Raw genomic sequence first — 24,581 nt, 5'->3', positions numbered from 1 at the left:
ATGACCCGCACATCACAATAAGGTGCTCTGTACTGAAGTTATAGACTAGGGCATTTGAACTTTGAATGTGTATTTACAGTTACATTGATTGCACAGAGCCGACAGAGTAGACTTAAAGTACTCATTAGATTACAGCAAGGTTCAACATTTTCAAGCAGACGCGCTCCACTTTTCCAAAACCATAGATAGCACACAAACTCTAATGTTTAATCGCATTTTAATGACATCGCACATATTTGAGGGAGAGAGAGAGAAAAAGTCTACAGGTGCAGTTCCATACATCAGAAATCCGGGTCAATGTTCTATATATGCCCAAAGACCCAGGCATTGCAAAGCATTTCATTCCTATTACATAATTTATGATTGTACAGTAAGATGTTATTTTTCTCAATACAATAGATAAAGTGACAAAGAAATGCACACTATGTATCTAATAGCAGGATAACATAGCAAAAATTATAATGTGCATTGTTAGAGCCAACAAGCAAGCAACCTTTTTTTGCAGTAAATGCTGAATTTTCACATTCCCATTTAACATCAATGCTTTAAAGTGTTTGTTATACATACTCATTTTATAACCTGTAGCCAACTATTATTATTTGGAAACATATATTATGATGCAACTCAAGAGGGACAAAAGTAAACAAACAAAGGAAAAAAAAATACTGGTCCATGATGTATATAAAACATTACTCCATGAGGGAATAATTTAAAGATATTCATCTTGTTTCAATTACAGGTGTATTATTAGGCTTATCTTGACCTAAAAATAAATGCGCTTATTGATAATATTGGCTAGCTATGCCCTTTTGGAGCCTGATATTTTCTCGATGTTGTTTGATTTCAATTTAAACTCAAGTAGGAATCATAGTAAATTATGTTGAAAAGTTTCATAAAATTCTTTATTCAATATGTGTATGTCCAGTCACAAAAATGATTTATTTTGAAGTAATGTTGTCTCCCTTTTCAACAGAAAAAGGCTGCCTCTTGAAGACACCCTCACAAAATTGAGGAAATGTTTAAATACTCAGACCCATTTTAACAAAACACAATGACAAGGAAAAAGCACAAAAACACATTTTTACAAGTAAATAATTAAGGTTAAAAAATAAAATGGTCCTCATGATATTTGATATTACCAAATCTATTTCATGATGGAACCTGCCAGATACACCTTGACACTAACAAAGTTCAAATGTTTCATTTACATTTGTATTTCAAGTCTCAATCGTTTTACCCAATTCAAGGAACATTAAAACACAGCATGTGGTGTAGTTGAGCAGGAATATCATTGTGGCTGGACAGACAAAATTAAAAAGAAGTAAAGAAAAAAACAATACTGCACTAATAAAAAACAGAATGTCTTCATTGCTGAGAAACTTTATAGTTTTTTCTTGCCAAAGAGGCTGAATCGCTTCTCCTTGTCCTTTTCCTTGTCTTTCTCCCGCTTGCCCGGGCTGGATTCGGTGGTGAGGGTGACGGTGGCGGGCAGGGTCTGGGCTCGGCTCGACGCCGGAGTGCTCTGGTTGCTGGGCGTAATCGATACCTTGTCAGGTGTCCCCGCATTCAGAATGGCCTGGATCCATGTGCTCATCTCCTCCTGTAAGGGGTCATTGAAAGGTCAGTTTCCTAAGCACTTTTTAGCTAATGTTGTGCTTTCTGTCTCAAAAAGAGAATGGCAATTGTAAAGATCTATGTTTCTAAGTGAAAGAAATTTGCCAAAGAAGTACTTTTCTTTTCTACAAGTGGACTGAGTCTGGCGTCATGAGATTTAAAGTGCCACATTAGCTAGGGAATTTTGGGGAAACTCACCCTAGAAGAATAGGTGAATGCAAGGTGGTGGAGGCCAGTTTAACAACTAGCCCAAGAATTAGGTTGGGTAGTCAAGACCAGGGCCTCTATACAAAAGTTGTTGTTCATTTGTTTTACAGTATACCCACTGTTTTGTTTTGGCCTACTGAAACAATCTTTAACACGATTACACAAAATGTTAAACAAAGGAAGCCGACTTACTTCTTCTTTGGCTTGGAAGAGATACTCATTTCCATCAGCAACTCTGAAAGAAAAATGAAAAAAAAATTGGTAACTTTATAAACATATATATTTCAGATTCAAAAGAGATTCGGATAGCAACATTTGCACACAAAAAAACTTTCTGAAGTGGCAGTCATTAAGCTGAACTGGTTTGAACAAAATGAACTAGAACATGAAGAAATCCGATTTAGACTGAAGCAGATAGCGTAATGAAGTGCAACTGAGAGGATCCACTTCTGGGGTGATTCCGTGAGAAGAACCATGAACACAACTCAAATTTTTATAATTTTTAACCTGAGTTTGAAGACATGCTTCTTTTTTTTGTAGTCCATGGCCACATCACACACAGCCCCCATTAGACTGATCGGAATCGCATTATGGTAGGGGATGCCTTGACCAGCACCCTTGTTGTCTTTGTAGAAGCCCATTTCCTGATTTTTGATAACGCAGTACACGTTATGCCAGGATCTGAAAAAGAGAGCCGAATGAGTCATTGTGAGCCTGGGATGTATTGTACAACACAAGTTAACTTCCTTAAAATAATATATTTTACATAAAAATAAACTGTATAATTAAATGACTTCTTCCAAACAATGCTATTTGGATTCTCTCTTTTGATCCAGTTCACCATACCTGCTTGAGGCCTTCTTGTTGTGTCCCTCCCATTCATGCTTGCGATGCAGGAAGCCCTCCATCTGAGCCGCAGGCGAATAGTGGTTTTGGGTCAGCAACGTGGAGGACAGGCTGCCCTTGCCCTGCCGGCTGGCTGTGGGTGAGGGAATGGGGCTCGGGTCCTTTGAGTTCTGCTCCGCCACTCCATTCATGATCTCAACTCTATCCAAGCCATTCTATGTGTGTGAGAGAGAGAGAGCCCAATCATTTCCCCAATCATGCCTTAAAACTAGAGTATGCAACGCTAATAGCTCATTTTGGTTTCTGAATTGTATTTGGACAAAGAATGTTGTGACTGAGTAGGCCTCTTGTTGCCTCGGGCTGTGATTGAGCCCTAGACCTGTTGGAGTGTTGGAACAGGCTGAGCCAGGAGCTTCTGTCTACATCCAAGGAGCCCGTGTGCATGGACTACTCATCGGCTGTGAACGGAGAAGCGTAAAAAGCCATGTAAGTCATTAGAGCAGCCTTGAATGATGCTGACATCTAAACTATAATTTCCCCTTCCAGAAATGATCCCAATATAACATATTGGTCCATATTATTAGCAATAGGCATTATCACCTGATGTAGCTCACCTGATCAGTGGTGTAAAGTACTTAATTAAGTAAAAATACTTTAAAGTACTAAACTCTGCAAAAAATAAATGTCCTCTCACTGTGAACTGCGTTTATTTTCAGCACACTTAACATGTAAATATTTGTATGACCATAACATGTGACTAACAGAAATGGAATAATGTGTCCCTGAACAAAGGGGGGGGGGGGGTCAAAATCAAAAGTAACAGTCAGTATCTGGTGTGGCCACCAGCTGCATTAAGTACTGCATTGCATCTCCTCCTCATGGACTGCACCCGATTTGACAGTTCTTGCTGTGAGATGTTACCCCACTCTTCCACCAAGGCACCTGCAAGTTCCCGGACATTTCTGGGGGGAATGGCCCTAGCCCTCACCCTCCGATCCAACACGTCCCAGATGTGCTCAATGGTATTGAGATCCGGGCTCTTCGCTGGCCATTGCAGAACACTGACATTCCTGTCTTGTAGGAAATCACGCACAGAACGAGCAGTACAGCTGGTGGCATTGTCATGCTGGAGGGTCATGTCAGGATGAGCCTGTAGAGGAAGGGTAGTCTGACCACACTCATTGGGTTGCCGGCCAGCCTGTCCTCTCACAGCCCTTTGTCTCCTGTTTCTAGGCCCACCCCTCTTATCGATGGCCAACCGGCGTACACGGGGAGGCGCCTCCTGAAGGTTCAACAGCGGGGCAGGGGATTCCAGTACCTGGTTGACTGGGAGGGTTATGGCCCGGAGTAGAGGTGCTGGGTCCCCGCTAGGGACATCCTGGACTGTCACACAGTACAGTCCAGGATGTACTGTCACACCGTGGTCTGTTTCACATGTCTCTGTGCTTGTTTCCACCCCCCCTCCAGGTGTCGGCCATCTTCCCCAGTGTACTTATACCTGTGTTCTGTCTGTTGCCAGTTTGTTTTCTTTGTCAAGCCTACCAGTGTTTTTCCTCTTGCTCCTGTCTTTTTCTAGTTCCTGGTTTCTAGTTTCCCCAGTTTTGACCATTCTGCCTACCTTGACCCTGTCTGCCATTCTGTAACTTGTCACACCCTCCGGGATTATTGACCTCTGCATACCCTGACCTTGAGACTGCCTGCCGTTCTGTACTTGATGGACTCTGATCTGGATTACTGACCTCTGCCTGCCATTGACCTGTCGTTTTGCCTGCCCCCTGTTCTAGTAATATACTTTTGTTACTTCGACACTGTCTGCATCTGGGTCTTCTCCTGAAATGTAATAAAATGCCTGGGTTACATGCATGGAAGTGTATTTGAGTTTTGAAATACATTCCAATTGTATTTTCTAATACATTCCAATAATGAACTACTTGTCTTAAAAATAAAAAATAATAAATATTTACTTTGGAATGTCTTTGAAAGTAATTAAATTACCCTAAATAGTATTTGAACCCTAGGCTGCACTGTAGCACCATACCAATGCTGTCTATTTGTATTTGTATTTATTATGGATCCCCATTATCTCTTCCTGGGGTCCAGCAAAACGAAGGCAGTTATACAATTTGAAAAACATTACAATACATTCACAGATTTCACAACACACTGTGTGCCCTCAGGCCCCTACTCCACCACTACCACATATCTACAATACAACATTGATGTGTATGTGTGTGTATAGTGTGTATGTTATCATGTGTATGCATGTGTCTCTGTATATGTTTGTGTTGCTTCACAGTCCCCACTGTTCCATAAGGTGTATTTTTATCTGTTTTTTAAATCAAATTTTACTGCTTGCATCAGTTACTTGATGTGGAATAGAGTTCCATGTAGTCATGGCTCTATTTAGTACTGTGCACCTCCCATAGTCTGTTTTGGACTTGGGGACTGTCAAGAGACCTCTTGTGGCATGTCTTGTGGGGTATGCATGGGTGTCCGAGCTGTGCGCCAGTAGTTCAAACAGACAGCTTGGTGCATTCAAAATGTCAATACCTCTTATAAATACAAGTAATGATGAAGTCAATCTCTCCTCCGCTTTGAGCCAGGAGAGATTGACAAGCATATTATTGATGTGAGCTCTCTGTGTACATCCAAGGGCCAGCCGTGCTTCCCTGTTTTGAGCCAATTGCAATTTTTTTAAGTCCCTTTGTGGCACCTGACCACACGACTGAACAGTAGTCCAGGTACGACAAAACTAGGGCCAGTAGGACCTGCCTTGTTGATAGCGCTGTTAAGAAGGTAGAGCAGTAGCGCTTTATTATGGACAGACTCCTCCCCATCTTAGCTACTGTTGTATCAATATGTTTTGACAATGACAGTTTACAATCCAAGGTTACTCCAAGCAGTTTAGTCACCTCAACTTGCTAAATTTCCACATTATTTATTACAAGATTTAGTTGAGGTTTAGGGTTTAGTGAATGATTTGTCTCAAATACAATGCTTTTAGTTTTAGAAATATGTGACAGGCATGCACAAGCAGGAATTGCTGCTTCATTGTTCTACATATACTTGGGTCTTAGTTTGTCGTTAGTAGTTATTGAAGAAGTACTGTAATGACAGGGTAGCGCAGGACAAAATGCAGATTAACCTACATAAGAGGTGGCCTTGACACCAGTGGGGTCATGCACCAACATTAATTATTATTATAATTTGAAGGGGCATGGATGGGCCTTCACACCAAAATAATTGAATTTATATTTCATACATAAAATATTTCAATATATTCATATTTCATTCTTCAGCTTTAATGCAATTATGTTTTCTGGGAAACACCTCAGATGCAAACAAGGCACCTTAGGTGAGATTTAACAATGTAATGCTCTGAGAAGTAAGGCCCTAGTCAGTCTATTGACCCTAAAAGATGGCATATTTTTGGTGGTAAACTTTGGAGCAGTAACTTACCTGTGGAGAATCTTGGTCTGAGGGCAGTCCGTTCTGCAATCCGTTCTCTACCCCACTGTGGAGAATATAAAGTAGAAAGGGATAATCAGGAAGCAAGTCAACGAAGATAAGTAAGTGTCCATGAGCTACCTAACAACTTGTCTGTGGTGATTTTCATAGCTAACTTGATTTACTTGAAAGAGTCACAATTGTTTGATGAGTGCACATGTTGGTTCTTTGCCCTAGCACTACACAGATTATTCAAATAATCTAAGCTTAATGATGAGTTGACTATTTCAATCAACTGTGTGGTGCTAGGACAAAAACCAAAATGTGCACCCCTTGGGGTCCCCATGACAGAGTTTGGGAAACACTGAAATACGTAAAAGGAAGCACTTTGTTATTCTACGATTGGAATGAGTCTGGGAGTGGAATGAGTCTGGGTCTTTCCGATAAGTAACAAACTACATTAGCTATGATGACTTTGGGAAACACACCCTTGTCTGTTTCTTTACCAACACCGCTACTAGGGCGGTGACAGTTACAACATTTCGTCAGCCAGTGATTGTCAAGGAAATAACTGGTCTCACGGTAATTGACCATTCATATCCTGGCTTTCTCACATAGCCTACAAGCTACCAATGCAGACCTTCAGAACATCTACATTTTAAAAAGTATAATAAATCCATGTAATATAGCCTACACCTTCACAATAAATCCCTTATTTATTTTAAACAGGTCAAAAAATCATGATATGAAGAAAATGTAGTCTATTTCAGAAGAACAGAATAGCATACTCTGATATGTCCTTGTGTCACGTTCATTATAAGGATGAGACCAAGGCGCAGCGTGAGTAGAGTTCCACATATTTTAATAAACTGAAACTCGCCAAAACAATACAATACAATACAATAAAGAACAACCGAAACGTGACGCTACTGGTATGCACTCAGGCAACTCAATGTAGACAAGATCCCAGAAACACAAAAGGAAAATGGCTGCCTAAATATGATCCCCAATCAGAGACAACGATAAACAGCTGCCTCTGATTGGGAACCATATCAGGCCACCATAGACATACAAATTCACCTAGATAACCCACCCAAGTCACCATCACGCCCCAACCAACACAGAGAAAAAACAGCTTACTATGTTCAGGGCGTGACATTATGTTAGGTCCTGATCTGGCTATGCCAAATGGCTGTGGGCTACACTTGTTCATTTAACAGACAAGATTTGTTTAGAATTCTGTGACATTATTTTATATTATTTTATAGTATGAAGAACACAATTGAACAAAGCTGAAAAAATCGAAATATTTTTTCCAAACGATTTGAGGGAGTGCGCACATTCGGCTATTCTGTATTGAGCGATTAGCAAAGAAATAGGTACTCCTATATGCTTCATTTAGAGTTATTAATGTAACTTTAGTTGTTCTAGAAACGTTGTGCTATATGTTTTGATGTTTAATACATTGTAAGGCTGCATGATGTGACTCTAATGATGATTTGAAAACAGTAGCATGAGCTCTGACTTGTTTTTTGCACAGGCTGTAAACACTTCACTTGTCTTTCATTCACAATTTGACACTTGATAATGCCTCGATTTCACTGTGGCATCCCCTTTGTGGCCGTAATGCACTCTAAAAAAAATCCATGCCTTTTGCGGCCAGTGGCCGGAGTGCTGCGTTGTGCCCTTCTCCCTGAGTGCTGCGTTGTGCCCTTCTCCCTGAGTGCTGCGTTGTGCCCTTCTCCCTGAGTGCTGCGTTGTGCCCTTCTCCCTGAGTGCTGCGTTGTGCCCTTCTCCCTGAGTGCTGCGTTGTGCCCTTCTCCCTGAGTGCTGCGTTGTGCCCTTCTCCCTGAGTGCTGCGTTGTGCCCTTCTCCCTGAGTGCTGCGTTGTGCCCTTCTCCCTGAGTGCTGCGTTGTGCCCTTCTCCCTGAGTGCTGCGTTGTGCCCTTCTCCCTGAGTGCTGCGTTGTGCCCTTCTCCCTGAGTGCTGCGTTGTGCCCTTCTCCCTGAGTGCTGCGTTGTGCCCTTCTCCCTGAGTGCTGCGTTGTGCCCTTCTCCCTGAGTGCTGCGTTGTGCCCTTCTCCCTGAGTGCTGCGTTGTGCCCTTCTCCCTGAGTGCTGCGTTGTGCCCTTCTCCCTGAGTGCTGCGTTGTGCCCTTCTCCCTGAGTGCTGCGTTGTGCCCTTCTCCCTGAGTGCTGCGTTGTGTAGTTCTCCCTGAGTGCTGCGTTGTGCCCTTCTCCCTGAGTGCTGCGTTGTGTAGTTCTCCCTGAGTGCTGCGTTGTGTAGTTCTCCCTGAGTGCTGCGTTGTGCCTTTCTCCCTGAGTGCTGCGTTGTGTAGTTCTCCCTGAGTGCTGCGTTGTGCCCTTCTCCCTGAGTGCTGCGTTGTGTAGTTCTCCCTGAGTGCTGCGTTGTGCCCTTCTCCCTGAGTGCTGCGTTGTGTAGTTCTCCCTGAGTGCTGCGTTGTGCCCTTCTCCCTGAGTGCTGCGTTGTGCCCTTCTCCCTGAGTGCTGCGTTGTGCCCTTCTCCCTGAGTGCTGCGTTGTGCCCTTCTCCCTGAGTGCTGCGTTGTGTAGTTCTCCCTGAGTGCTGCGTTGTGTAGTTCTCCCTGAGTGCTGCGTTGTGTAGTTCTCCCTGAGTGCTGCGTTGTGTAGTTCTCCCTGAGTGCTGCGTTGTGCCCTTCTCCCTGGGTGCTGCGTTGTGCCCTTCTCCCTGAGTGCTGCGTTGTGCCCTTCTCCCTGAGTGCTGCGTTGTGTAGTTCTCCCTGAGTGCTGCGTTGTGTAGTTCTCCCTGAGTGCTGCGTTGTGTAGTTCTCCCTGAGTGCTGCGTTGTGCCCTTCTCCCTGGGTGCTGCGTTGTGCCCTTCTCCCTGAGTGCTGCGTTGTGCCCTTCTCCCTGAGTGCTGCGTTGTGCCCTTCTCCCTGGGTGCTGCGTTGTGCCCTTCTCCCTGAGTGCTGCGTTGTGCCCTTCTCCCTGAGTGCTGCGTTGTGCCCTTCTCCCTGAGTGCTGCGTTGTGCCCTTCTCCCTGAGTGCTGCGTTGTGTAGTTCTCCCTGAGTGCTGCGTTGTGTAGTTCTCCCTGAGTGCTGCGTTGTGCCCTTCTCCCTGGGTGCTGCGTTGTGCCCTTCTCCCTGAGTGCTGCGTTGTGCCCTTCTCCCTGAGTGCTGCGTTGTGTAGTTCTCCCTGAGTGCTGCGTTGTGTAGTTCTCCCTGAGTGCTGCGTTGTGTAGTTCTCCCTGAGTGCTGCGTTGTGCCCTTCTCCCTGGGTGCTGCGTTGTGCCCTTCTCCCTGAGTGCTGCGTTGTGCCCTTCTCCCTGAGTGCTGCGTTGTGCCCTTCTCCCTGAGTGCTGCGTTGTGCCCTTCTCCCTGAGTGCTGCGTTGTGCCCTTCTCCCTGAGTGCTGCGTTGTGCCCTTCTCCCTGAGTGCTGCGTTGTGCCCTTCTCCCTGAGTGCTGCGCGCTCCTAAACACCTATCACTCACATGGCTCTCCATCACATGATCAGGTCTTTCTCACAGGCTACAAGTGAAGACAGACACATCGGGGACGCAACTGCACGCATCCTTATCCAATTCTGAGGTGCATAATTGAAGATATTGGAAGAACTGTCCACATTTACTTTTCATTAGCCAACAAGATTAGTAGGCCTAACGAGCAGTAAAAGCACTAGCCTATGTCAATCTACTATCCCCATAGTACAAAAATCGACATTCTATTCTGTGCAAGAAATAAATATTCCAAACATAGTCTGGGACAGTTGTGGGATGCAATAGATTGCAAATTAATACAACCACTAGCATCAAAACATTATTTTACGCAATGTGGCTGACGCAACAGATCAGAACATTTAGCTTAAAATGTTAATAAACTATTAGGCTATTTCTTCACATTATAAGCACAGCAATGTGCACATGGCAGTAGGCTATAAGCGCGAATGTTCCATTAGCGGGAAAACACCATTATCAAAAAAAACTTCTTAAAAAGGTGCATATTTATGGTGAAATTATCTACCCGAAACTTGAAACTCACAGCTGTTTATGCATGCCAGTTAGGCTCTAAACGCCTTGTAAAGCAGATTAACGTGCTTAATTTTAAGAAGTTATTTGGCCACTTTAATTGTGATATAAACCTTATCAAAACATATAGGCATACATACATAAGGTGTGTGACTATGATTAGAAAAAAAATGCAGTTTCTTATGCTGGGCATCAGTCACAAGTGATAATATATCATTCACAAGTGACAGGCTAATATTGTCACCCATCAGACTATTCTTAATTGAATCTTATCTTTACATATACAGTTGAAGTCGGAAGTTTACATACACTTAGGTTGGAGTCATTAAAACTTGTTTTTCAATCACTCCACACATTTCGTGTTAACAAACTATAGTTTTGGAAAGTCGGTTAGGACATCTACTTTGTGCATGACAAGTCATTTTTCCAACAATTGTTTACAGACAGATTATTTAACTTATAATTCACTGTATCACAATTCCAGTGGGTCAGAAGTTTACATACACTAAGTTGACTGTGCCTTCAAACAACTTGGAAAATTCCAGAAAATTATGTCATGGCTTTAGAAGCTTCTGTTAAGCTAATTGACATAATTTGAGTCAATTGTCAATTCAATTCTCGGGCAGACTCTCTTCTCTGTATACATCAATGATGTCGCTCTTGCTGCTGGCGATTCTCTAATCCACCTCTACGCAGCTGACACCATTCTGTATACTTCTGGCCCTTCTTTGGACACTGTGCTAACTAACTAACCTCCAGGCGAGCTTCAATGCCATACAACTCTCCTTCCGTGGCCTCCAACTGCTCTTAAATGCAAGTAAAACTAAATGCATACTCTTCAACCGATCGCTGCCAGCACCTGCCCGCCCATCCAGCATCACTACTCTGGACGGTTCTGACCTAGAATATGTGGACAACTACAAATACCTAGGTGTCTGGTTAGACTGTAAACTCTCTTTCCAGACCCATTTTAAGCATCTCCAATCCCAAATTAAATCTAGAATCGGCTTCCTATTTTGCAACAAAACATCCTTCACTCATGCTGCCAAACATACCCTCGTAAAACTGACTATCCTACCGATCCTCGACTTCGGTGATGTAATTTACAAAATAGCCTCCAACACTCTACTCAACAAATTGGATGTAGTCTATCACAGTGCCATCCGTTTTGTCACCAAAGCCCCATATACTACCCACCACTGCGACCTGTATGCTCTCGTTGGCTGGCCCTCGCTTCATACTCGTCGCCAAACCCACTGACTCCAGGTCATCTACAAGTCTTTGCTAGGTAAAGCCCCGCCTTATCTCAATTCACTGGTCACCTTAGCAGCACCCACCAGCAAGCACGAGCTCCAGCAGGTATATTTCACTGGTCACCGCCAAAGCCAATTCAACCTTTGGCCGCCTTTCCTTCCAGTTCTCTGCTGCCAATGACTGGAACGAACTGCAAAAATCGCTGAAGCTGGAGACTCATATCTTCTTCACTAACTTCAAGCACCAGCTGTCAGAGCAGCTCACAGATCATTGCACCTGTACATAGCCCTTCTGTATTTAGCCCATCCAACTACCTCATCTCCATACTGTATTTATTTATTTATTTTGCTCCTTTGCACCCCAGTATCTCTACTTGCACATTCATCTTCTGCACATCTACCACTCCAGTGTTTATTTGCTATATTGTAATTACCTTGCCACTATGGCCTATTTTATTGCCTTACCTCCCTTATCTTACCTCATTTGCACACACTGTATATATACTTATTTTTTTTCCTACTGGATTATTGAATGTATGTTTGTTTATTCCATGTGTAACTCTATGTTGTTGTATATGTCGAACTGCTTTGCTTTATCTTGGCCAGGTCACAGTTGTAAATGAGAAGTTGTTCTCAACTAGCCTACCTGGTTAAATAAAGGTTAAATAAAAAAATAAAAAATTGGAGGTTTACCTGTGGATGTATTTCAAGGCCTACCTTCAAACTCAGTGCCTCTTTGCTTGACATCATTGGAAAATAAAAAGAAATCAGCCAAGACCTCAGACAAGAAATTGTACTCCACAAGTCTGGTTCATCCTTGGGAGCAATTTCCAAATGCCCGAAGGTACCACGTTCATCTGTACAAACAATAGTATGCAAGTATAAACACCATGGGACCACGCAGCCGTCATACCGTTCAGGAGGAGACGCGTTCTGCCTCCTAGAGATGAACGTACTTTGGTGCGAAAAGTACAAATCAACAGCAAAGGACCTTGTCAAGATGCTGGAGGAAACAGGTACAAAAGTATCTATATCCACAGTAAAACAAGTCCTATATCGACATAACCTGAAAGGCCGCTCAGCAAGGAAGAAGCCACTGCTCCAAAACCACCATAAAAAAGCCAGATTACGGTTTGCAACTGCACATGGGGACAAAGATTGTACTTTTTGGAGAAATGTCCTCTGGTCTGATGAAACAAAAATAGAACTGTTTGGCCATAATGACCATCGTTATGTTTGGAGGGAAAAGGGGGCGGCTTGCAAGCCGAAGAACACCATCCTAACCGTGAAGAACGGGGGTGGCAGCATCATGTTGTGGGGGTGCTTTGCTGCAGGAGGGACTGGTGCACTTCTCAAAACAGATGGCTTCATGAGGAAGGATAATTATGTGGATATATTGAAGCAACATCAGTCAGGAAATTAAAGCTTGGTCGCAAATGTGTCTTCCAAATGGACAATGACCCCAAGCATCCTTCCAGAGTTGTGGTAAAACAGGGCTGTCCCGCAAGCGGGACACCTGTCGACAACTTCCGGTGAAATTGGAGGGCGCGCAATTCAATTAAATAATCATAAAAATTATGGATATTAAACATTTAGGTACATACAAGTGTCTTATATCGGTTAAAAGCTTAAATTCTTGTAATCTAACTGTACTGTTTTACAATAGGCTTTACAGCGAAAGCATGCCATGCGATTGTTTTATGTAGCACAGGCTACATAAAATCACAAATAGCGATGAAATATTCACTTACTTTTTGAAAATCTTCCTCTTATTTGCGATCCAAAGGGTCCCAGCTACAACATGTAGTGTCGTTTTGTTAGATAAAATCCTTCTTTATATCCCAAAAAGTCTGTTTAGTTGGCGCCATCGATTTGAGTAATCCACTCGTTCAACATGCAGAGAAAGGAATCCAAAAAGCTGTCGCTAAACTTTGTTAAAACAAGTCAAAATACATTTCTATATAATCCTCAGGTACCCTAAAATGTAATTAAACTATAATATTTCATACGGAAAGCAGTATGTTCAATAGGAAAACGATATTAGCAGATGCGCGTCCTCTTCGTCGCGAGTGCACAGACTGATTTCCAACTCTGAGTTCCAGTACTAAAACTTGTACTTCTTCCTCGTTTGGGAAGAAACAAGCCTGAAACCTTGAACAAAGACTGTTGATATCTAGTGGAAGCCATAGGAATTGCAATATGGGAGCTGAATTTGGATATGCCCCTATACTTTCCATTGTAAGAGCATAGGCTCTCAAAAAAAAAAAGAATCTGGTTGGTTTTTCTTTGGATTTTCTACTCCCATATCTATTGTGTTATAGTCTCATACATTATTTTAACATTTCTACAAAATTCAAAGTGTTTTATATCCAATGGTACCAATGATATGCATATCCTGGCTTCTGGGCCTGAGTAACAGGCAGTTTACTTTGTGCACGTCAGTCAGACAGGAAGTGGAGAAAAATAGACCCTAGCCTGAAAAAGTGTTAATGACAACAATATCAAGGTATTGGAGTGGCCATCACAAAGCCCTGACCTCAGTCCTATAGAGAATTTGTGGGCAGAACTGAAAAAGCGTGTGAGAGCAAGGAGGTCTTAAAACCTGACTCAGTAACACCAGCCCTGTCAGGAGGAATGGGCCAAAATTCACCCCTTATTGTGGGAAGCTTGTGGAAGGCTACCCAAAACGTTTGACCCAAATTAAACAATTTAAAGGCAATGCTACCAAATACAAATTGAGTGTATGTAAACTTATGACCCACTGGGAATGTGATAAAATAAATAAAAGCTGAAATAATTCATTCTCTCTACTATTATTCTGACATTTCACATTCTTAAAATAAAGTGGTGATCGTAATTGACCTAAGACAGGGAATTTTTACTAGGATTACATTTCAGGAATTGTGAAAAACTGAGTTTAAATGTATTTGGCTAAGGTGTATGTAAACTTCCGACTTCAACTGTACTAAATAATATATGTGTGATTTTTTTTAAAATATAGAATGGACCATTATCATGCACCTGTCTCGAAACAGGGGCAGCGGGAAAAAATACAAGTCATCTATGCACTTAAATAACAAATGGAGGACGGTTTTCCCTTGGTTCATTTTCATGCCAGCCAGGTAGGCTATACTCCCGTTGTAAAGATAAACAATGTGGTTAATATTAGGAATGTTGAGAATTAAATATAGTAGGCCTAGCCTATGTAAAGCTGATGGGATCCTCCTCTTTTTAGTAGAGGCCATCACTCTGTTTTTTGGCAAAATTGCAAAGGCTATAGAAATGTTGCTCAACATGAGCTCATGGGCTCTCATGAAGTGTTTGATTAGATTTTCGAAGACATTTGCATTGATGTCAGCGTGATTACAGGGACAATAGAGTGCTGAGTAAAAGGCAGTTAGCAAGTTTGGTAGGCTACTAATGATCATAAGCAGCATCAGAGCTTACCGTGACAAAATGGTCACGTGGAATTTGCTGCATTCATGACTCGTGACCACCGGTGTGGAGGGAATTTGGTCACCGCAACAGCCCTAACCGTTACACTTACCTCTGCAGTGGTGAGTCCTGCACCGGTAAAGGCTCCGGCAAAGGGGGTTTTCTCCTTCTCTCTTCTTCCTCTTGCTGTCTTCTCACTTCCAATAACTCCAACTGGAAGAACAAGACAACGGAACCTCAGTCTCATTTTACCACCTTTATCTGAGTAAATTTGGCAATGCCACCTTCAAAGAGTGATGGGTCACACATCAATTTTAAAGTTTGCTATTTACTTGGGACTTAAGACGTGAAAAATGGTAGCTAATTTAATTACATTGTAGTTTCTTTGGGATTCATTGGAACATGCAAAACGTTGTACCAATTATGTTGAATTCTTTGAACTTTGTATTATATTATTACTACCAAATTTTTCATGAAATATTGGGTAAATACTGTAATGACATGCAGTTAACACTAGGTGTCAATGTTAGTATGTGAACTTAAATAATTGACTAGCACAAGATAGCTGTTCACTAAACAATGTTTTATGAACATTACAAATACCCACTGGAATAGAACTGAAAAAGTAACTGTATATGAGTAAGACTAATGTCTAAGAATCATTTTATCATAAACATTCGTGACACGTGACAGAAAAATTGCAACCCGCCAAAACACTCACCGTAGTCAACCTCTCCAGCGCTGAGAAGCGCTCCTCCCAAGTAGCGGCTGACTTCTCGAATGCCTCGTGCCTCTTGATCAGTTTCTCCACTTCGTCCACGCTCTGCCCCAACTCCCGGCCGAATAGGTATGGTTCCTGTCCCAGCAGCCACGCCTCTGCCACCCCTGCATCCCTCCCAAACTGGTGAACTTCCAAAACTAGACCATGCAGAGCAAAGAGAAGAAAGTCAGCAGGGAAAACTGGTGGAGAGAAGGCCCAACTGAAATTGTTTCTTTACAATGTTGTAGCTAACTTATGGCCTCTGGCATGGGGGAACAGGTAACCTGAGCACTCATGACTAATATCCACCCTCCCAAAACAGAAACACTCACTGTCCACTTTAGCCCACAAGCATTAGTTATCAGCAGAGCAAACATGGTCTCAGAGCATTTCGTATTATTCTGTACGTAAATCCGAGACAATCCATTTAGTATAATATTTCATGTGGTATGTATTAATTTGTTGATTTGCATCATCAATTTCATATGATATGTTACAAATGACAATTTCTATGATATGTTATGAATTGCAATTTGTAGAATATATTACAAATTTTCAAACATATTATGTTACGAATTTGCAAAACGTACAATATGTTATGAATTGCAATTCATACAGTATGTTATGAATTTGCAAAACATACAATATGCTACGAATTTGTTAAACATTACAATGCATTCGGAAAGTTTTCAGACCCCTTGAATACTTTTTGTTACGTTACAGCCTTATTCAAAAAATCGGTTGCTGAGACTCAAAAATTAGCTCAGGTGCATCCTGTTTCCATTGATCATGTTTCTACAACTTGATTGGAGTCCAACTGTGGTAAATTAAATATTCCAGTCTGTGCAAGCAAAACAGTCCTGTAATTTAGCATCTGCTTCATCTGACCACTTTTTTTATAGACCTAGTCACTAGTGCTTCCTGCTTTAATTTTTGCTTGTAAGCAGGAATCAGGAGGACAGCATTATGGTCAGATTTGCCAAATGAAGGGCGAGGGAGAGCTTTGTAAGCGTCTCTGTGTGTGGAGTAAAGGTGATCTAGAATTGTTTTCCCTCTGGTTGCACATTTAACATGCTGATAGAAATGAGGTAAAACTGATTTAAGTTTCCCTGCATTAAAGTCCCCGGCCACTAGGTATTTTATACATAGATTCCAAATCAAATCAAATTATATTTGTCACATACACATGGTTAGCAGATGTTAATGTGAGTGTAGCGAAATGCTTGTGCTTCTAGTTCCGACAATGCAGTAATAACCAACGAGTAATCTAACCTAACAATTTCACAACAACTACCTTATACACACACAAGTGTAAAGGGATGAAGAATATGTACATAGAAATATATGAATGAGTGATGGTACAGAACGGCATAGGCAAGATGCAGTAGATGGTATTGAGTACAGTATATACATATGAGATGAGTAATGTAGGGTATGTAAACATATAAAAGTGGCTAGTGATACATGTATTACATAAAGATGGCAAGATGCAGTAGATGGTATAGAGTACAGTATATATATATGATATGAGTAATGTAGGGCATGTAAACATTATATTAAGTGGCATTGTTTAAAGTGGCTACTGATACATTTTTTACATCAATTTTTCCATTATTAAAGTGGCTGGAGTTGAGTCAGTATGTTGGCAGCAGCCACTCAATGTTAGTGGTTGCTGTTTAACAGTCTGATGGCCTTGAGATAGAAGCTGCTTTTCAGTCTCTCGGTCCCTGCTTTGATGCACCTGTACTGACCTCGCCTTCTGGATGATAGCGGGGTGAACAGGCAGTGGCTCGGGTGGTTGTTGTCCTTGATGATCTTTATAGCCTTCCTGTGACATTGGGTGGTATAGGTGTTCTGGAGGGCAGATAGGTCTGCACAACGCATCACCGGGGGCAAACTCACTACCCTCTGGAGAGCCTTACGGTTGTGGGCGGAGCAGTTGCCGTACCAGGCGGTGATACAGCCCGTCAGGATGCTCTCGATTGTGCATCTGTAAAAGTGTGTGTGCTTTTGGTGACAAGCCGAATTTCTTCAGCCTCCTGAGGTTGAAGAGGCGCTGCTGCACCTTCTTCACCACGCAGTCTGTGTCGGTGTACCAATTCAGTTTGTCCGTGGTGTGTACGCCGAGGAACTTACTACTCTCTCCACTACTGTCCCGTCGATGAGGATAGGGGGGTGCTCCCTCTGCTGTTTCCTGAAGTCCACGATCATCTCCTTTGTTTTGTTGATGTTGAGTGTAAGGTTATTTTCCTGACACCACACTCCAAGGGCCATCACCTCCCTGTAGGCCGTCTAGTCGTTGTTGGTAATCAAGCCTACCACTGTAGTGTCGTCTGCAAGCTTGATGATTGAGTTGGAGGCGTGCATGGCCACATAGTCATGGGTGAACAGGGAGTACAGGAGAGGGCTCAGAACGCAACCTTGTGGGGCCCGAGTGTTGACGATCAGCGGGGTGGAGATGTTGTCACCTACCCTCACCCTCACCACATGCAATGATGTGTATAAACCCTGGATTGGTTTTGCTATGTAATGGCCAATGTGAGGCTTTGAAGCCATCAACCTCCATAGGAATGAATGGAAGTCTACAGTATTTCAATAAAACATTTCTAGGACAAAAAACATGTATTTAAGTATGTCTTTGTTATGGGGACAGTAACATTAGTACTCTACCCCCAAAATGTTTTTAAGTAATATATTTATATATATTTTTTTATTTTCTCTTTCATGTTCAGTTCAGAAAATATATTTTTTAAGTAAGCATTAAGGTGTCTGTAATATAATAGACTTGTCAAAAATGAATATAGACATACAAAATGTGATTTATATAGCTTCCAAAATATTTTTTGAAATGGTGGGAGGAGGTACCAAAATGGCTGCTCGGTGGCTTCAAAACAGTGCCCTGTCAGTCATCTAGGGTTACTACATATAATTAATTGCATGTCATAATACATTGACAAATTATGTTGAAACAATGTTGATTGAATCAGTTTGGTGCACAGTAGGACGGGATATGCCCAACTAGTGACAAGATTCCATCCAATAGCATGTGGGAAAGTATGAACAAAAATCTTTACTTAGTCTTAACCACTCCCGTCGGTCCTCCCACTTGTCAATCATGTCTTTCCTCTTGTCCATCAGCTGTAGTAATTTATCTTTGATCTAAACAGAGGACAGAGCAGCAAGTTATTATCTTTTAACATTGGGTATCATCACATACAAACAATGCAATACACTAAAACCTGAAGAGGCTACGATGCAGTATGGTCAATCCACAAAATGAGTGCCTTTGATATTTTAAGAAGAAATGGTGCCCTTTAATAAATCCGATTTTTATATCAATAAAGACGTGCTAAAGTGCGAAGATTCAGAACTTTGACGTCCCTCATTGCACCCTCTGTGACTTCCAGGAACCCACTTCACCCCAACATTTCTCCAGGTTTTCACCATCATTGTAAAGCCCTAGTTATTTGTTTTTTTTGACAAAGCCATTTCTGAAGATGATTATTTATTTAATATGATTAGTGATTCCTTTTAAGGTAAAAAAACAACCTGTCCCTCATTTGAAGGTCAACCCTGTTATGTGAACTGAACTCTCGTTTTAATATGGCGAAACTGTTCCTTAAAAAAAATACAAATCAAAAGAAACATTGAACATCTGAACAGTCAAATCATACTGTAAAAGCAGGTGAGATGGATCTCCTCTTTTAGGGCATTTTCTGAGGTGTTTTGTGGTGGGAATCTGAGTGGGTCGAGCATAACATTTCAATCATGTTAAATATTTTTTATGAAACCTGCATTCAATTGCACCTCCCTGTTGCATATAACAAGCTTCAATTTCCCCTGTCATTTAATCCCAATTTCCCCTGGGATTTATAGTCAACCATGTTCTGGTCAACACTGTTACTTTATTTGGCAGTTAATAGGCACTTACTATTGTAGTTTTTTTCATTTAACCTCTTGAGATGTAAAAATATGTTTTTTATTAAGTTGAACATGTACTCTTTATGACAGAATGTTAAAATTAGGTGAAATCAAAAGTTTATTTTCACCAATTTACACATCTCAAAAGGCACCAAATTGGTGGAACCACCCAATACATCGGCCTGTCAAATTAATTCACCCAAATGGACCATTTCTTTGAGAAAGAGCAGTGGTCCTCAAATGGCTCATGAGCTGCCCTGCAGTAGCATAGCATTGGTTCGGCAGTGGAACGTACCTCCTCTGATGCATAGTGCTTTCTGGCTAGCAGAGACTTGCCCAGTTCAATGCAGGCGGTGAAGCTGTCATTGCGGGCGTCGATCTCAGCCTTGATACCCTGGTGGTTGTTCATCAACAACTCCACGGAGGACACGTCCCTGTGCAGAGAAAAAAAATACACACACACACACAGGCACACACACACAGGCACACACACACACACACACAGGCACACACACAGGCACACACACACACACACACACACACAGGCACACACACACACACACACACACACACACACACACACACACACACACACACACACACACACACACACACACACACACACACACACACACACACACACACACACACACACACACACACAGATCAGGATATCAGTATACAAACCTAAGATTGGAATAGGAATTTCAGTTTACCTCCTGAATTGACTGAATTGAAATTGAACTGACCCCCACCTAGCTAAGTACAATAATAATTTACCTTGGATTCTCCTGGGCTTCGATGAGACGGATGACGTCCTCCATCCACAGCATGAGGTCGCGCACCATGCTGAAGAAGCGGAATTTGTCGCCCGTGTCCAGGAGGTGGACTCTGCGGACATCGCAGGCCTCCAGCAGTGTATTCCAGGCCTCCAGCACCTCGCTCTCCCTCCGCTGGATGTCGTCTGCCTTGTCGCCGGCGTAGGCCGACTGGAGGCGGACGGCATCCTCCTGCAGCTGCCTCACCTGAAGGTCCAAGCACAAGTTGCTTTAATGCATTTTATTCTACAATTACACTACCTTTTGCTGCCTGGTATTTACATGAAATTACAGGCTATGTGTATTTAACAGGTTAATAATTACTAGTGATGTGCATCGATATGGAAAATCTATATTGATATTGGTAAAAAAATAAAATAACCGATACCGATATCATAGCGGTTTTATGAATAACATTGTGTGATTGTTTCATTTTCTGTTCATTTCCATGGCTTTGTGAAGCTCAGACAACTGCTTTCTTATTGCCTATTGGGATTGCCTATTTGGATTGCCATCTGGGGGCCAGTTTGAATACAATGGGAAGCCAGTTGTTGATCCATCAGCAGGCAGTTAAGTACAGCGCATTCTGAAAGTATTCAGACCCTTTGACTTTTTCCACATTTCGTTACATTACAGCCTTATTCTAAAATGGATTCAATACATTTACCTCAATCTACACACAATACCTGATAATGACAAAGCAAAAACAGGTTTCTAGAAATGTTTGCAAATTTATTAAAAACAAAAAACAGAAACACTTTATTTACATAAGTATTCAGACCCTTTGCTATGAGACTCAAAATTGAGCTCAGGTGCACCCTGTTTCCATTGATCATCCTTGAAATGTTTCTATAACTTGATTGGAATCCACCTGTGGTAAATTCAATTGATGGGACATGATTTGGAAAGGCACACAACTGTCTTTATAAGGTCCCACAGTTGACAGTGCATGTCAGAGCAAAAACCAAGCCATGAGATCAAACAAATTGTTCTTAGAGCTCCAAGACAGGATTGTGTCGAGGCACAGATCTGGGGAAGGGTACCAAAAAATGTCTGTTGATTTGAACACAGTGGCCTCCATCATTCTTAAATGGAAGAAGTTTATAACCACCAAGACTCTTCCTAGAGCTGGCCGCCCGGCCAAACTGAGCAATCGGGGGAGAAGAGCCTTGGTCCGGGAGGTGACCAAGAACTCGATGGTCACTCTGACAGAGCTCCAGAGTTCCTCTATGGAGATGGAAGAAGCTTTCAGAAGGACAACCATCTCTGCAGCACTCCACCAATCAAGCCTTTATGGTAGAGTGGCCAGACGGAAGTCACTCCTCAGTAAAAGGAACATGACAGCCCGCTTGGAGTTTGCCAAAAGGCACCTAAAGACTCTCAGACCATGAGAAACAATATTCTCTGATCTGATGAAAATAAGATTGAACTCTTTGGCCTGAATGCCAAGTGTCACGTCTGGAGGAAACCTGGCACCATCCCTACAGTGAAGCATGGTGGTGGCAGCATCATGCTGTGGGGATGTTTTTCAGTGGCAGGGACTGGGAGACTAGTCAGGATCAAGGGAACGCTGAACGGAGCAAAGTACAGAGAGATCCTTGATGAAAACCTGTTCCAGAGCGCTCAGGACCTCAGACTGGGCGAAGGTTCACCTTCCAACAGGACAATGACCCTAAGCACACATCTACGACAGCACAGGAGTGGCTTCGGGACGAGTCTCTGAATGTCCTTTTGAGTGGTCCAGCCAGAGCCCGGACTTGAACCCGATCGAACATCTCTGGAGAGACCTGAAAATAGCTGTGCAGCAATGCTCCCCATCCAACCTGACAGAGCTTGAGAGGATTTGCAGAGCAGAATAGGAGAAACCCCCTAAATACAGGTGTGCCTAGCCTGCAGCGTCATACCCAAGAAGACACAAGGCTGTAATCGCTGCCAAAGGTGCTTCAACAAAGGACTGAGTCAAGGGTCTGAATACTTATATAAAATGTAATATTTCTATTTTCTAAAAACCTGTTTTTGCTTTGTCATTATGGGGCATTGTGTGTAGATTGATGAGTGAAAAAAAATATTTAATCCATTTTAGAATAAGACTGTAACGTAACAAAATGTGGAAAAAGTCAAGGGGTCCGAATACTTTCCGAATGCACTGTATGCTAAGTTGAGAGCCTGTGAGAGGGTTTTGTGTCTGCAAGAACAGTCATGTTTCCTCTTTTACATAATAGTGTAGGTTATCAATATCAATATTACATTGAATGATCGATATTGGTGCCCACTACTAATAATAACATGAGATTTCATTTTCCGCAGTGCAGTGATCTGGTGAAGTGAGCTACAGGGAGATATTAGCTATATCTACCTGTGTTCCCAGGGCCTGGATGTCATGCTCGAAGGTGGTGTGCATCCGCTGCAATGTCTCCACTGTGTTCTGGTCACGTCCCAACTCCTCGGGAAGCTTCTTGTGTTTGTCCAGGATGCGGCCCAGGATCTCCTTGGCGTCGTGGTAGAATTTGTGTAGCTCGTAGGAGGCAGCCAGGATCTGCGTGCGCGTGTCGATGAGCTCCAGCAGGTCAGCCCAGGCCTCGTTGAGGCCGTCCTTCCACTCAGCCACCGTGGCGGCATCTGCGTGGCCCGCATTAATCAGCTTGTCGGACAGGCGGTTGACGGCATCTACACGCTCCTGGCCGATGTTGCCTGTGTCGCGGGCAAACTCCCGGAAGCGCTCCTGGAGCATCTGTGGATGGATAGATGGATGGAGAGGAGGAGAATGAGGACCTTTAACACAAATATACATTGTACTGCCCTGTCTTACCTACTAAAAGGTAATGGTGGTATCAAATGGGCAGTACTTAAATCAGTCTACGGCCGTGTTACAGACTGTTTGCAAAGCAGTCACACACCAAAGCACACAACACCTGGATAAGTGTTAAACATGTCAACCATATCAATATGATATTGAGATATGATACCCAACTGCAATGCAGCATTCAATTATTGGTACATTTGTGCAATGTGCTGCTTTTGAGATGGTCTGGACTGCAGACAGTTTTTCCTCACTGACAGCACCAGGAGTGAAAGGGTAGGGTTTGAAGTCAGGTGACGTAGCCTACAGTGACATGCTCGTAGTCCTGTCCCAGCTCGTGAGATCCGGCCACCACCTCCCGCTCGGCAATCCACTGCTCCAAGTCGTCAACCTCGCGGTTGAGCTGGAACAGGCGGAACCTCTCATCCAGTTTGCCCCGCCTCTCCTCAGACAGGTCCTTCATGCCGGCATAGAGCTTGTCCACCTGAGACTGACGCATGCCTATCCTCTCACTGCCCACACAAACAGAAATCAAGTTTTCAATGATCAGTGGATGGGTTTATCAAGAGTAATCTTTTTTGTTTTTTTGCAAAAAAACATATTCTTGTTCCAGCCCAATACTAACACACCTGATCAAACGAATAAACTAGTCATGGTCTGCAATCAAGGCTTTCGTTAGTGAAATCAGGTCTGTTAGGGTTAAGATGAAACAAAAATATGCATACACACCACACTCTGGTCTACTGAATGCTCCACTCATAGAAATACTTTTTCTAGATCGGACATTCATATTCAGGTCAACGTTCCTTGACGGGTGGCAATAAGTGACATTCTACTTCAATGGCTTCACTCTGGGCTCTCTCACTGACCTCTCTGGATGTCCTGCAGCTGTCAAGCCTCTGCTGGTCTTGGAGAGCTGATGGACTGTCTCAGCGTAGTCCTCCACCGACTGTTCCACAATCTGGTGCTTCTTCAGCATGGCTACAGAGCTCTGCTCATCCTAAGAGGAAAAGACACTTGTTTTTAGCACTTTTGGGAATTCTATGTTAGAAGCAACATTATCAATACAGACACACACAGTCAATATTCCTCACAATAGGGCACACCCATGGCAAAAATATTATTTGTACAGCACCAAAACACTGTCAATAACACCCAGGCATTCCATGCTTTCCTTAACTCCTGTTCTGAACATTTGAGATTTACTATGCAATCTGATACACGTCAAATCAGTTTTCTTGATCTTCTGATCTTGTGTGAAAATAATGTTCTATACACTGATCTTTACAGGAAACCTACTGATCATAACAGTTTGTTGAGGGCTGATAGTTGTCACCCACTTCCCTTGAAAAATAGTTTGCCCTACAGCCAATTCTGTCGAATCAAAAGAATTTGCAAAAAACAATCAGATTTCGACAGAAATATGGCTGAGACGCAAGGAAAGTTCAAGAAGAGGGGGTACAAAAATTATCAGA

At 42.6% G+C, this 24,581-nt stretch overlaps 1 protein-coding gene across 4 annotated transcripts in view; it reads right to left on the bottom strand.

Moving 5' to 3' along the window:
• Window positions 1–200: 200 nt before the first annotated feature.
• Window positions 201–24,581, bottom strand: part of LOC129839348 (spectrin beta chain, non-erythrocytic 1) — a 118,511-nt gene continuing 94,130 nt past the window's right edge. For 3 of the 4 annotated variants that reach the window (XM_055906725.1, XM_055906722.1, XM_055906723.1), the window contains 13 exons: window positions 23,976–24,106; window positions 23,414–23,618; window positions 22,663–23,037; window positions 20,269–20,513; window positions 19,784–19,922; window positions 18,642–18,726; window positions 15,529–15,725; window positions 14,920–15,020; window positions 6,127–6,181; window positions 2,668–2,882; window positions 2,329–2,502; window positions 2,014–2,056; window positions 201–1,600 (listed from right to left, as the gene is read on the bottom strand). In XM_055906725.1, the coding sequence (XP_055762700.1) occupies window positions 1,382–1,600; window positions 2,014–2,056; window positions 2,329–2,502; window positions 2,668–2,882; window positions 6,127–6,181; window positions 14,920–15,020; window positions 15,529–15,725; window positions 18,642–18,726; window positions 19,784–19,922; window positions 20,269–20,513; window positions 22,663–23,037; window positions 23,414–23,618; window positions 23,976–24,106 (2,184 nt within the window). In that variant the 3' untranslated portion in view covers window positions 201–1,381. Of the gene's footprint in view, window positions 1,601–2,013; window positions 2,057–2,328; window positions 2,503–2,667; window positions 2,883–4,082; window positions 4,498–6,126; window positions 6,182–14,919; window positions 15,021–15,528; window positions 15,726–18,641; window positions 18,727–19,783; window positions 19,923–20,268; window positions 20,514–22,662; window positions 23,038–23,413; window positions 23,619–23,975; window positions 24,107–24,581 lie in introns of those variants that run through there. The other variant, XM_055906724.1, reaches the window with a different exon arrangement.

The sequence above is a fragment of the Salvelinus fontinalis genome, chromosome 40, assembly GCF_029448725.1.
Source record: "Salvelinus fontinalis isolate EN_2023a chromosome 40, ASM2944872v1, whole genome shotgun sequence".
Lineage (NCBI taxonomy): Eukaryota > Metazoa > Chordata > Actinopteri > Salmoniformes > Salmonidae > Salvelinus > Salvelinus fontinalis.
The sequence above is the reverse complement of the archived record's forward strand: the minus strand, read 5'-3'. Positions and strand labels throughout refer to the sequence as shown.